The sequence below is a fragment of the Humulus lupulus genome, chromosome 9, assembly GCF_963169125.1.
Source record: "Humulus lupulus chromosome 9, drHumLupu1.1, whole genome shotgun sequence".
Lineage (NCBI taxonomy): Eukaryota > Viridiplantae > Streptophyta > Magnoliopsida > Rosales > Cannabaceae > Humulus > Humulus lupulus.
Genome location: NC_084801.1, coordinates 145,571,655 through 145,585,357, shown reverse-complemented (window position 1 = coordinate 145,585,357; position 13,703 = coordinate 145,571,655). Strand labels below are relative to the sequence as shown.

At 38.0% G+C, this 13,703-nt stretch overlaps 3 protein-coding genes across 3 annotated transcripts; 2 read left to right on the top strand and 1 right to left on the bottom strand.

The window, feature by feature from the left end:
- Positions 1–5,486: 5,486 nt before the first annotated feature.
- On the top strand, positions 5,487–6,830 carry LOC133800137 (uncharacterized). Its single transcript, XM_062238102.1, has one exon. The coding sequence runs from the start codon at positions 5,487–5,489 to the stop codon at positions 6,828–6,830; it is 1,344 nt and encodes a 447-aa protein (XP_062094086.1).
- Positions 6,831–7,909: 1,079 nt separating this feature from the next.
- On the top strand, positions 7,910–11,333 carry LOC133800136 (uncharacterized). The gene is made up of 2 exons (XM_062238101.1): positions 7,910–10,933; positions 11,253–11,333. The coding sequence occupies exons 1-2, from the start codon at positions 7,910–7,912 to the stop codon at positions 11,331–11,333; spliced, it is 3,105 nt and encodes a 1,034-aa protein (XP_062094085.1).
- Positions 11,334–12,402: 1,069 nt separating this feature from the next.
- Positions 12,403–13,210, bottom strand: LOC133802116 (uncharacterized). Its single transcript, XM_062240365.1, has 2 exons — positions 13,065–13,210; positions 12,403–12,972 (listed from the first exon to the last, which is right to left on the bottom strand). Exons 1-2 carry the CDS (start codon positions 13,071–13,073, stop codon positions 12,544–12,546), a joined length of 438 nt encoding a protein of 145 aa, XP_062096349.1. The 5' UTR covers positions 13,074–13,210; the 3' UTR covers positions 12,403–12,543.
- Between the last annotated feature and the right edge of the window lie 493 nt (positions 13,211–13,703).

Below are 13,703 nucleotides of genomic sequence, written 5' to 3'. Positions count from 1 at the left end.
TTGATACCACAAAGTGGCAGCGCTGTCGTCCACTCAACCTATATTTAGGGAAGACTTAGTGAGGTGGGTGGTACTACGTTTTGAAGCCTAGAACATGAGGAGTTCATTGAGGGTGGCGGTAAAGTCATATGCGGTAGTAAAGTACCCTGACGTTGATGATGAGACTTAAATCTCCAACCATCTTCTTCAAGAAATTTGTGCAATCTAGACAGTGTTTCAAGTAAAAGAGGAGATGAGAAGAAGAGGAAGGAGGAGAGGGGTAAAGGAAATATAATTTTTTATTATTTAATTTGAATACATTTTTTATTTTTATTAATTAAAGTATAATTTAATTTTCTTAACTTTAAAGTTTTTATTTTCAAAAAAATTGTACGTTGGTCCAATTACATTATGTCAAAATATTTTAATGACTTAATTATTTATAAAAGAGAACAATTTGTTCATATTAAAAAACTTATTAACTAAATTTATTAACAAATAAACTCTCACCTCACATATATTAAGCCTCACACTAGTATCAGTTCTCAAGAACAATTGGAAGATATTTTTTTTTAATTTCTTTCATCATTAGGATAACATCTTTTGGCGAAAAAGTATTACACAGTTTTTGACCAATTTTAAGATTTCAATCTTGCTTTATCCAAAGCTTCAATTCAAGTCCCCAAATTCTACATAGGATTAACTTTCTGCAGGCATTATTGCAACTGCATTATTAGCATTTGAAGTAAAAGTTTGGTGTATAAGTTAGTGTGTCCTTAGTAAGGACTTGAAAACAAGTAAAAGAATAATAGAAGTGAGTGAGACATTTAATAATAATGTGTAAACTAATGAGGCATTGGATATGTCTTATGTTTTGTCACTATTTAACTAAATAAGTGTGACCTACCTATATGCTCTACTTTATTGTTAGTATCCACAAAATAATGAAACTTCAAGTTAAAAAAGATGGTGACAAATGCTAAGATCCACATGCGCTCAAAGAATGGGGGAATATTTTGTTATTATCATTATGGAAAATTATTTATTTTTCTTTTCTTTAGTCCTTCACCTAAAATTTTGTGTATTATTGCACCATATAAGTCAAAACCGGACTCCCCTTCTCACTGTCTTCAACCAAAAATTTATAAAATAATAAGTTTAAATAAAATATTTATATTTATATGAAGAACAATTAGTGGATTTGTTTCCCAATTTTTGTTAGCAATACAAGACTTTTGACATAATATTTTTTTGCCCCCCTAAATAGCAAGGTCGGTATTTTTTTACCCCCCTTAGCTTTTGACTCACTATTTTTTTGCCCCATACATGACAAAATAATTATTTTACCCCTTAAGTTTAACACCATCTATAAAATATTAGTTATTAAGGGATATAATGATATTTTTTTAAGATTTATTATATAGCTATTTTTTAGCAAAATAATTATATATACAAGATTTATTATATAGCTATTTTTTTTTACCAAAATAATTATGTATACAAGATTTATTATATGACAATTTCGTTTAAAATTTATTTATTTATTTTAAATATTGTTTTGTTTTATCTTTATTATTTTTAATTACATTTATTTTTAAAATTTGATTTATCTGGTTTTAAAATCAAATAATAAGACTTTTTAAATAAATTTATGAGTTGAACCACTAACACACTAACACTTGACATCTTAACTACCTCAAAGAGTATTTAATAGAGTTGTTAGTTACGGAAGTGGGAAAAGCCCAATTTTCATATCTTTGCTGATAAAAAAAATTAGGTATATAAATGTATGAGGAAGACTTCTCAATAGTTACTATTTATAGAAGGGTATTAACAATTATGATGATGTGGCAACATAGTGATTTGGTATAGCAAGTCACCAACAGGTAAATATTTTTTTCTACATTAATTTCGAATTTAGTTATTTTTTTACCATAATTAATGTTGTTTCTAACCAATGAGAGATACTAGCTATATTTAGAAATCGACATGCATTTAAAAAGTGAAAAGTTTACAATATTATATTTTCATAATAAATAAACATTTTTTATCAGGTAACCCTTCCACTTTTATGAATAAGAAATCAATGAATCTTATAAAATGTTCTTGTTAGTTAGAGGCCATCACTAATGCATTCTTATTCCTATTGGCCTCTTGCTTAGGGAGTCACCTAGGTTCGGAAAGAGAAGAATTCTTAGAGCACTCACAATAGAGTCTCTATTCTATTTTTCAAAATACAACGCTAAATCTCATTTTCATTATTTTACATCAAATTTTTGTATTACCCCATATATCAGATTATTTGTATTTTTTTTTTTACATCATTTAAATATATTTTTTTAAAATATTGTTTTTTTTTTAAAAGAAAGAAAAAAAATTAAAAATCTTGAAAAGAGAGAAAAGTAAGGTAGAAACAACAAAATATTAATTAATTTTTTAAAGGAGCTCTTTTCTTACCCTACATGAAGAGCTAATTTGAAGAATACATTTTATTATTTAAACTAGAAAATATAACCGCGCTCTGCGCAGTCTTTTGTAATTATTAAAACATATATATTTTAAAATATTTTTTGGGAGACTGTGGGATGGTGATTCATTTTGACCATACTCGTACAACATGTTCTTTATATAGACATGTGAAGACATCTTGACCATAATTTTTTATTTCATGATGGTGTTCACTGTTATTGTATAGCGAACCTCCTGTAGATTTTTGCAAAATTCTGACAAATTTTAAAGTACTGAAAACAAAGTTCAAAAAGCTTGTTGTACATTTACTTTTATTTATTATTATTATACGCTTTGCGTAGTTCTTTTTATAAAAAGTCTAAATTATGTATAAGAAAATTTATATTTTGTGTAAGATTTATTTTGGCCAATTACCTGTTTAAAGTCTTTATTTATAAAAATTAACTTTTAGATCTCGTGTTTTGTCAAAATAATAAAAATTGGAATTGATAGATTGATTATTTGAACATTGTATTTTTGCTCATTACCCGTTTTGACCCTATGTTTTTTAAAATGAACCTTTGGACCATGTATTTATTTAAAATGTTCAAACTTCTTATGAAAATTAAATTATATATTTATATAATTTTTATTTTCTGTAAAGGTTCACACTATTTTGAACCTTATATTGTAGTCGATCACCCATTAGAACTTTTATTTTTACAAATTAACTTGTAGACCTCAAGTTTTGTCAAAATATTAAAATAGAAATAGATAAATCTATTATTTGAACACTATATTTTGACCAATTACTCATTTTGATTGTTTATTTTTAAAAATTAACCTGTGGATCATATATTTATTCAAAAGGTTAAAAATTATTTATAAAAAGTAAATTATATAAATATATATAATTTATGTTTTCTATAAGGGTTTACACCATTTTGAACCTTGTATTTTAGTTGTTTACCAATTTTGACCATTAATTTTTTTTTAAATTAACTTGTGGACCTTGTGTTTTGTCAAAAATTAAAAAATAGGAATGTAAAGATAGATTATTTGAACCACGTATAATTTGGTTGATTACCACCCGTTTGAATATTTTATTGTTAAAAGTTAACATTTGGATCCTGTATTTTGTCAAAAAGTTAAAATATAAATAGATAGATTTTATTATTATTAATATTATTATTATATGTAGATATTTTTATCTATTATAATTTTTATTAAAATAAAAATGAGAAAAAAGAGAACAGACAAAATAGATAAAAAAAAATTCCTTAATAAATTAATAGCTATAAATTAAAAAAGTAATATAAAAAATGAGAAAAAAATATTGTTTACTTATATTTATAATTTAAATAAATAGTTGTTGTAATGAAATATCTAATCAAATTTAAATTCAAAATATACATCGTTGAAATAAATCAAATTTAAATTAAATTATACATGTTGTTAATATATATTTTTGTAAAACTATTACATTTAAATTAAAAAAAACATAAATAATTTAAATAAACATTTATTATTTTTGTTGTTGTGCATTATTTTATTTTTAGTAATATTATTTTTCATTCATAATGTGTTCCTTATTTCTAAAAAGAATTTTTCGTGTTTCACATCAACCTTCGCATCTTTTGTTGCTGCGGGAATGTCCACTAAAATTACAATCTATAAAATATTTATTTATTATAATAAAAACAAATCACAAATCCAAATAATGTCATTAGTAATATCTTATTTTCACAAGTAAAATATCAAATAAGAGAAAAATACAATTATAAATATTGATGATTGATGATAATAATTATAATATTTTATAAAACTATTCACTTTTGAATAAAAAACATAATTATAATATAATCAGAAAAATAGATATATAGAGAATCGAAAACTATTATGTAATTTTTAATTAATTTTTTTTAGTATTTTTCAATGATTAAGTAGTTAAGATATTTAAGCAAATTAAATTAATATGTATATATATATTAATATTTTTAATTGTTAAGATATTTTAGAAAATAGAAAATGAATAAAAATTAGATTAAATGAGAAAATAGAAAGAGTGCTTTGAATAAGTTTTAGAGTCTCACATAATCTCATCGAAACTCTCATTTATATATATAGATATAGATATAGATATAAAGATATAGATTTAATATTTACTGAATTACATAGCGAAAAGAAAAATTGAAAATTTGGTACGTGGGTTCTTTAAAATTCATATATACAGTGTAAATCGATATACTCAGAGTTTACTTTCTTTAGTGAAAATAATAATAATTAGAATTTTAAATAAAAATGACAGCATCAAGCGATTCAACACCCGATAATAAATTTTAATTCTCATTAATAATCAGGTATTATATGTTCTTACCAATATCAATGTAGTTCTCTTTCTAAGGAAGGGAACTGCCTGCAAAAGCAACATATTATTTTGTAACGACATACTTTTATGGGTTAAAACTGAAAAAATTAATAAAATATTGTTGGGCGCAAAATGTTCAGCCCGAAAACACTTACCTCATTTATCAAATATTCAAAACGGAGCGTTTTGACAAAGAGAGGTTCCGAAGGCAGAAGCTGTGGGTCAGAGGCAATCCGCGCCTCTAACCCCTGAGCGAGACATTCTAAAAGTCGGTATTTTTGGAGGGAAATTCAATTATTCTCTTTCCCCCTTTCCAGGGTTCGCTTGAACCAACTAACTGCTTTGTATATTTCATCCTATAAATATGAGATTTTGAGAGGAGAAAGGGATCGAATTTTGAACTGACTTAAGCATCTGAGTGTCTTTCTTACAGGTGATCCCGACGAGTCAAAGGCAGATTTTATCACCGGAGTAGAAGCAAGTTATCATTCATCGTTGGGTTTTTACTTCCAGATATAGAAAGACAAATTGTTGCCCCAACAATTGGCGTCGTCTGTGGGAACGACAAACATATCGGCCTTAGTCACGTCGTCGAACCAAGAAATCAAGATCCACTACGAACCCAGAAATCATGCCACCAAAAGGCAACGGAGTTTCGGGCCCAGTCGCATAAAGCGTCCCTCCGACGGACATGAGCGACCAGATCGAAAGGATGTGTCGTCTATTGGAGGCGAGCCAACAGCGGTCCGACGAAGCAATCAAGACACTGACCGAAGCCCAAGCTAGGCTCGAAGCCGAGATTGCTGAGCTGCGCAGGTCCGCTGACACGACTCGCAACACCCAAGCCCACGAGAATCTTGATTCTAGCAGATCTGACGTTCTAATCGACCGCGTTAATTCCCCACATCAAAACATGAACCCAGGTAACAGGCAATTCCAAGGCATCCCGCCATCCTCCGGGGCCGAAGAGCGACAAGCCCCAACCTCTGACACGCATGGGCGGGCAGAAGCAGAACCCACTGGACCCGCTCAGCCAGCAGCCGAAGTCCGGCCTCAACGCACCACACCTCAAGTCGCGCACGATTCTCCCTCTGAAGGTCGCGTTCCCTCGATCTGTTTCTTGGACAGCTGGAAAGAAGACATGATGAGGGAAATGATGCAGAAGTTCTCAGATGGGCGATCCACCTACGCCACCGAACATTTGGATCTAGTATCAAGAACCATTGAGAAATCGCCTTTCTCGGAATGGATTCTGAATGAGCCAAAGCCTCGGGACTTCGTCATCCCTTCCCTGCCTGCATTCAATGGAAAGGGAGACCCTCTAAACCACCTATTTCAATTTCAACAGAAGATGGCATTAGAAGCTAATAACGAAGCCATACAATGCAAAGTCTTTTCAACGACTTTCTCTGGGCCAACTCTGTTATGGTTCCGACAATTAAAGCCCGGGTCACTCAACAGTTTTAGTGATCTCCGACGGTCCTTCTTACAGCAGTACAGCGCGAACCGAGAGGCGCCTAGAACAATGGTCGATCTCTATCGGATTGAACAGGGGGAGAATGAACATCCGAAAGCATACTTACAGCGTTTCATTGACCTCGTGCATCAAATCCACGACGTCGACCCACTCACCGCAGACAATCTCTTCGTCAAAAGCCTGCAGGTGGGATCACTCTTACATGAGAATCTCACCATGACACCACCATACGACATGGCAGACGTGCAGACCCGAGCCGAGGGCGTCTTCAGGGTATTAGAATTTCGAGAGCGTGCACAGAAGAAGACTGCCCTCATCTCTGCTCCGCCAACAAATAATCCTCCACCACCTGCCAGGGATGACAAGAGGAAACAGAACCAAACAGATCATACGAAGGAAGGAAAAAGGCCAAGACAGGATCGAAAGCCATCACGATACCCATCCTTCGAATACACCATCCCGCAGGAAGTCATTTATGAAGAAAATAAAGACAGACCTATCTGGCGAGAGCCCTACAAAATTACCACTCCATCTGACAGAAGGGATAAAAGCAGATAATGTCTCTTCCACAAAGATCACAGTCACACGATCGCTGAATGCCACAATTTGAACAATCAAATCCAAGCCCTCATGAGGAGCGGGAGGCTTACCCAATACATCAAGGAGACAGGCAGACCAGGCGCCTCGCGGCAGAACCCAGCTTTTGCCCCCGCTCCGCAGGCGTCAGACCCCGTGCACACAGCCTCTGACAGCACCCAGGAGCCTCTTAAGCAAGTCCCTATGATCCACGGGATCGTAGAACCCACTGATAATCAAGAGCATGCAACTAAAATCCATAAAAGGATGGAAGAACAAGTGAAGCGATACAAATCATTAGGCCACGTGGTCAATCTCGTCACTTTAGAAGACAGAGGCTACCCAGCCTCTGCTATCACCTTCACCGATGATGACCTGAAGGGCATCCACCTACCCCATGATGATCCACTCGTCATTTCCCTACAAGTTGACCACTGTCAGCTGGGCAGAGTTCTGATCGACGGGGGCAGTGGGGTCGACATCCTCTTCTGGGAAGCCTTCCAGAAAATGGGGCTGGAGGAGAATCAGATCGGCCCTCCACCATGCCCATTTTGGGATTCAATAGCCAAAGAGTCTATCCAAGAGGCGTCGTTCGATTAACTATGGTAGCTGCAGAACGCGCCCTGCCAGTAGACTTTCTCATTATAGACTCCACCACAAGTTACAACGCCATCATGGGGAGAAATTGGATCCACCGGATGCAGGGGGTAGTCTCAACTCTACATCAGGTGATGCGGTGTCAATCACTCAACGGGCGATACATCGTCGACATCAAAGGCTGCCAGAAGCAGGCCAAAAAGTGCTTCCTTACCTTAAAAGAAATAAATAGCTCTGGCTCTGCTTCCCATGACAACTCCCCTGACAAATAGCAATTACAGCAGGACCTACCAACGTGCCTAAAAGGAATCAATCTAGAAGAAGACCAAGAAAAACCCCAAGTTACACTTGATACCTTAGAACAAGTGGGTCTAGACGACGTTGACCCCTCTAAAATGGTCCTGGTAAGTACCAAGCTCTCTGGAGATGAGAGGTAGACCCTCATACGATTTCTCAAGACCAGAATGAGAACTTTTGCCTGGACTCCACATGACATGCCCGGAATAGACCCTTCCGTCATGAGTCACAGCCTGAATATCTCCAACAACTTCCCACCCGTCAAGCAGAAGCAGAGGAGGTTCGCTCCAGAGGTGAATCAAGTCATACAAGAGGAGGTCCAACGGCTCCTGAGCACGGGGGCAATCGAAGAATGCTTATACCCCAGTTGGCTTGCCAACCCCGTCGTGATCCCAAAGAAGAATGGGAAAAAGAGAGTATGCATAGACTACACAAATTTAAACAAAGCGTGTCCCAAGGATAGCTACCCTCTACCAAAGATCGATCAGATGATAGACGCCACGACAGGATATGAAAGAATGAGCTTCCTTGACGCTTACTTTGGATACAATCAGATCCCCATGAAATCAGAGGATCGGATTCACACGACTTTCATAACAGAGGGTGGTTTATATTCCTACAAAGTTGTGCCCTTCGGTTTAAAGAATGCAGGCGCAACATACCAGAGGCTGATGCACAAGCTGTTTTCCTCATTACTCGGGAGAAATATGGAGGTTTATATTGACGACATGGTCATCAAGTCCAAACAAAGCTCTACACATATAGACGACTTGACTGAGTGCTTTGACGTCCTTGATGCTTATAAAATGAAATTAAACCCCTTTAAGTGCGTCTTTGGGGTGTCCTCTGGACAGTTCTTGGGATACGCCGTCAGTCAGAGGGGCATCGAGGCAAACCCAGCACAGATTGCATCCCTCTCAGAAGTCAAAGAGCCCCGAACCATCCGTGACATACATGCTCTGACCGGCAAAGTAGTAGCATTAAGTCGATTCATATCACGAATGTCTGACCGTTGCCAACCCTTCTTACAATGCATAAAGAAATCTACCAACACCACCTGGGGACCAGAGCAGAAAAAAGCATTAGAAGAACTGAAAACTTATTTGAGCTTTCCTCCTATATTGAGCTCCCCCATTGCTAATGAAGATTTATTCCTATATTTGTCTGTCTCACAATTCGTTGTAAGTTCTGTCCTCTTTCGAGAAGAAGCCAATCGTCAGAGGCCAGTGTTCTACTGCAGCAAGATGCTTTTGGACGCTGAAACCCGATACAGTATGATGGAAAAGTTGGCACTCGCACTCCTTACGGCAAAGAAGAAGTTACGACAATATTTTGAAAGCCACACCATCATTGTATATACAGACTATCCATTAAAGCAGGTATTGAGTAAGCCCGACCTCTCTGGGAGGTTATCTAAATGGGCCATTGAACTAGGGATGTACGATATTCAGTTTTCGCCACGAAAATCTAAAAAAGGACAGGTACTCGCCGACTTCCTGGTTGAAATTCAGTCGTTCATCCCTGACGCTCTGCCAGAATTGTTAGAATCAGAAGATCAATGGGTGTGGACGATGTACACTGACGGAGCATCCAACTCCCAAGGGGCTGGTATTGGCGTCGTATTAGAAGCTCCCTCGGGCCTCAAAATTGAAGAAGCCATTCGTTTAGAGCAATCCACGACGAACAATGAAGCAGAATATGAGGCACTAATCTATGGTTTAGAACTCGCACGAGAAATGGGCATCCAACGTCTGAATGTCAGAGGCGACTCGCAGCTTATGATAGAGCAAGTGGCTGGAAATTTCGATACCAAAGCACCCCATCTGGCTAGCCTTCTACAAAAGGTAACTGAATTACGATCGCATTTTCGCCAGTTCGAACTCATACAAGTACCTAGGGAGCAAAATCAGAAGGTCGATGCCCTTGCCAAGTTAGCTTCTGCGGGAGGATGCACACGCCAGTCCTCCATATCTATAAGTCAATCAAGCAAAGACATGGAAGTCTATTCAACCTCATCAGAACCTGAATGCTGGATATATTCGATCATAAAATACTTGACCACCTCCGAGCTCCCACCTAATACAAAATATGCAAAGCTTCTGCGCCTTCGGGCACAACGCTATTCCATGATTCATGGGACGTTGTACCGAAAATCCTTCAACGGCCCATACCTACGGTGTTTGCGCCCATCAGAAGCTAAAAAATTATTAGAGGAAATATATGAGGGGACATGTGGAAATCACACAGGGGGACGGAGCTTGGCACACAAGGCACTTACAACAGGGTATTACTGGCCATACATGATGACAGAAGCGCGGGATTATGCCAAAAAATGCGACAAATGCCAACGATTTGCACCCACCATCCATCAACCTGCTCAAACCTTACACTCCATCGTTGCACCTTGGTCTTTTGCAAATTGGGGTATGGATGTAGTAGGTGAACTACCTAAGGCTGCTGGTGGAAGGCGGTATGCTCTTGTAGCCACTGATTACTTCACAAAATGGGTTGTGGCAGAGGCGTACGTCACGGTCAGCAAAACAGACACTATGTCCTTCATCTGGAAGCATATTATATGTCAATTTGGGATACCGTGGGAGATAGTCGTGGACAATGGAACTCCGTTCCAAAATGCGAAGGTACAAGAGCTATGCGACACGTACAAGATCAAGCTAAGCTTCGCCTCTGTCACTTACCCACAGGGCAATGGTCAAGCAAAGGCTTCCAACAAAGTCATCTTTGCCAACATTAAGAAGAATTTGGAAGACAAAAAAGGAGCGTGGGTAGAAGAATTACCGAAAGTATTATGGGCTTATAGGACAACAAAAAGATCCTCCACGGGGGAATCTCCCTACGCCATGGTATATGGAACAGAGGCCGTCATCCCAACAGAAGTCGGTCTACCTACACTTCGGACAGAGATCGCATCTGACCCAACAACAAACAACATTAAATTGCTGCACAACCTGGACCTTCTAGAAGAAGCTCGTACCATGGAACAATTACGACTAGAGAATTATCAAAAGGTCACAGAACGCTACTACAACAAAAGGGTCCACTCACGCACATTTCGAGAAGGTGATTGGGTTCTGCGTAAGGTCACAGGCAACAAGAAGAAGCTAGAGCCTAATTGGGAAGGGCCTTTCCAAATCATTAAAGTACTAGGCAGAGGGTCTTACACTCTAAAGAATGTACGTAGTGGGAAAATTGTACCACGTACTTGGAATTCAATGTCTTTGAAGCAATATTATTGCTAATAGTTGTACTGTGCAATTCAAAAGTAATACAACAACTTTCCATTTTTTCACATTCTTTTAAATTTCTCTTGTATATTCAATTCCTTGGCATTATTATCAACCATATTTCACCAATTCAGACACGTGACAATTAAATTTTTACTCAAAAGGGTTCCTCAATTATATCCTCTCCTAACTTTGTAACATTATTCACGTGTACTCAAAAACCACCTACCACAATTGCTATAAATAAACAATTATCTAATGCTTGAAGTTGCCAACATCCCCTAGCAATACACCATATGTCTTTAATCTCAATACATACACCTACACTTCAATAAACAAAGAGCAATAATAATGCACAGTAATATACACCAACTGGTTTGGCAATCCAAGGCTGGGAGGAACTTTTCCCGCAGTCGCACCCATATCCTACACAATGGGTGCCTCTGTCAGGATACGCGGCAGCCCAAACGACCCCTCACCACACTACACGGTATGGGTGCATTGGAAAGATACCTGCCTCGCAATTTTCACCTCTTTGCATCTGCCTCGACATTCGGTCTGGATCACATTAACCCCTCTGACCTCATGGGAAAGTTTCCATCTCCAAAGACCGAGCCCGTTCCGATCAAGACCACTACAACAACTCCCTACGAGTAAGAAGGTCTGCCACCCAACAATAATGGCAACATCGCAGGAGTACGACACACTTATCACTATAACTTAAATTGGCAGATGCCAAGTATGGGCACACATATTTACTCAACTCCTTTCTCAATAAATAAAAACGAATATTTGTACAGTAACTTAAATTGGCAGATGCTAAGCATGAAATCAGAAGGCGATGTATACTCAAAAATAGCAATAAATCAAAAGTTGTTATTTATAAGTTATATTACATTAACGACAATATTAACTCCGGATTTCATAATTGATCTATTTTCTATGAACAACTATTTTCTTGCCCATACTTAATCCCACTCAATATGACGCATGTACTCTGCCATCGCACTCTCTAGCTTCGGATGGCCTAACCCATAGCGTTCACACGATATGTAGTACGGGATGCCACTTCTGATAAGCTCTTCCATAGCCCATGTTGAGTAAAGCCACTGTGGGTTGTCAAAGATTCTCCTCAAAAAGGGAACCTTCGTCCACTCACGGTGCTCACCTGCAACAACAATATTGTCAGCTCCAACCCTTCATCAAAACACCAAGACAGATCACTCACACAAACACTTAACTGGGCATCCTCTCCCACCATCTGTATAACCTTTCGCTGTATTTCGCACGCAATGGCCTAAAGGGTCTATGAAGCTTCTGATCTGAGTAAATCGTACGACTCACACCTGTCATCACGCTGTCGATTAAGTCCTAAACAGCAACACACACATACAGTACACACACCAATACAACCAACAGGAAACGAAGTTCTATTTGTATTGATAATTTGCTCTATTACAATCAACTACATACTAGTGGCCTAATGAGCCCAAAGAATGTATATACAGAAATTAATTCACAGCAAAACATGACAAAAGTTAACAAAACAATAGTGTCATTCATTCTACGGCACCTCTTTCACCCTCTGGCTTGCCCTCTGCTACAGACGCAGATCCTGATGCCTTCTGATCAGATGCCACAATGGCAACACTATCTTCAATGGCTTCCCCATTGACATTATACATCGACCCCAGCGCGTCGCCCCTCAGCTTCAACTTCTCTAGATGGCACGGTGGATAGGAAATCTGCAAATCCCCAAGTTCATTCAAATACTTGTCGACGTCATACTCTCCTATTTTTACATCAACGCTCTTATAATACATCTCCAGTTTTGCCCATTTCTCCTCTGGGGTCTGCTTCTTATTACGCAATGCCAGATCCAGGTACTTCGCAGTATCTACCTCAGCCACCCTCACAAGCTTGCGTTCGGTGATCTCCCGATCTCGAATACGCTGCCTAGTGGCTTCAAGCGCTGCCTCTGCTGCCCTCTGCAAAAGCAAAAACATTACGGAATCAACACACGTGTTTTATGTGCCAATTTATTTTCTAATTCATCAGTAACAAAAGAAGAGTCGCATACCTCTGCCATCTCCTCCAACTGCTTCTTGGCTTAGGCTACCGCCTCTTCTGCTTCCTTCAACTTCTTCCCCAAAAGAAGTTCAGCTTCCAGCTTCTGCTTCTTGGCGTCCGCTGCGTTGGCCTCAAGACTGTTTGCCCTTCGCTCCAGCTCTGTCTTCTCTTTGTCTAAGATCTCCTTATCGGTTTGCAACGACACAATACCTTCTTCAAGGTCGTTCATCATACTGCTAAGCTTCTCCATGCGGGCTTCATGCTGAACGCAGAATTGACTTTTTTCCATCCACATATTGGTCATATCCACCAAGTCAGCCTTCAGTTTGTTTCGCTCTACTTCGAGTCCAACAGTACTGACCAGCTTCTCCTCTGTGGTAGTCACCTTCTTTTTTGCCTCTGCCAGTTCTGCTTCTAACCTCTTGATGGCCTCCACAAGCACGTCCCGATTCGCCTCAGCCATCTTTCTCCCTGACCGCTCCTCTTCTAATTTCGCCATCTGCTCCGCCAGTTTGGAACCATTTTGCATAGCCGCCGCATATTCACGCCTTGCAACCGAAGCACATACATAGCTCTGTGACAAATCAATTATGCCCATTACACCTAATATTACACACATATCACGAAATGTAAAAATAGCCTAATTTTT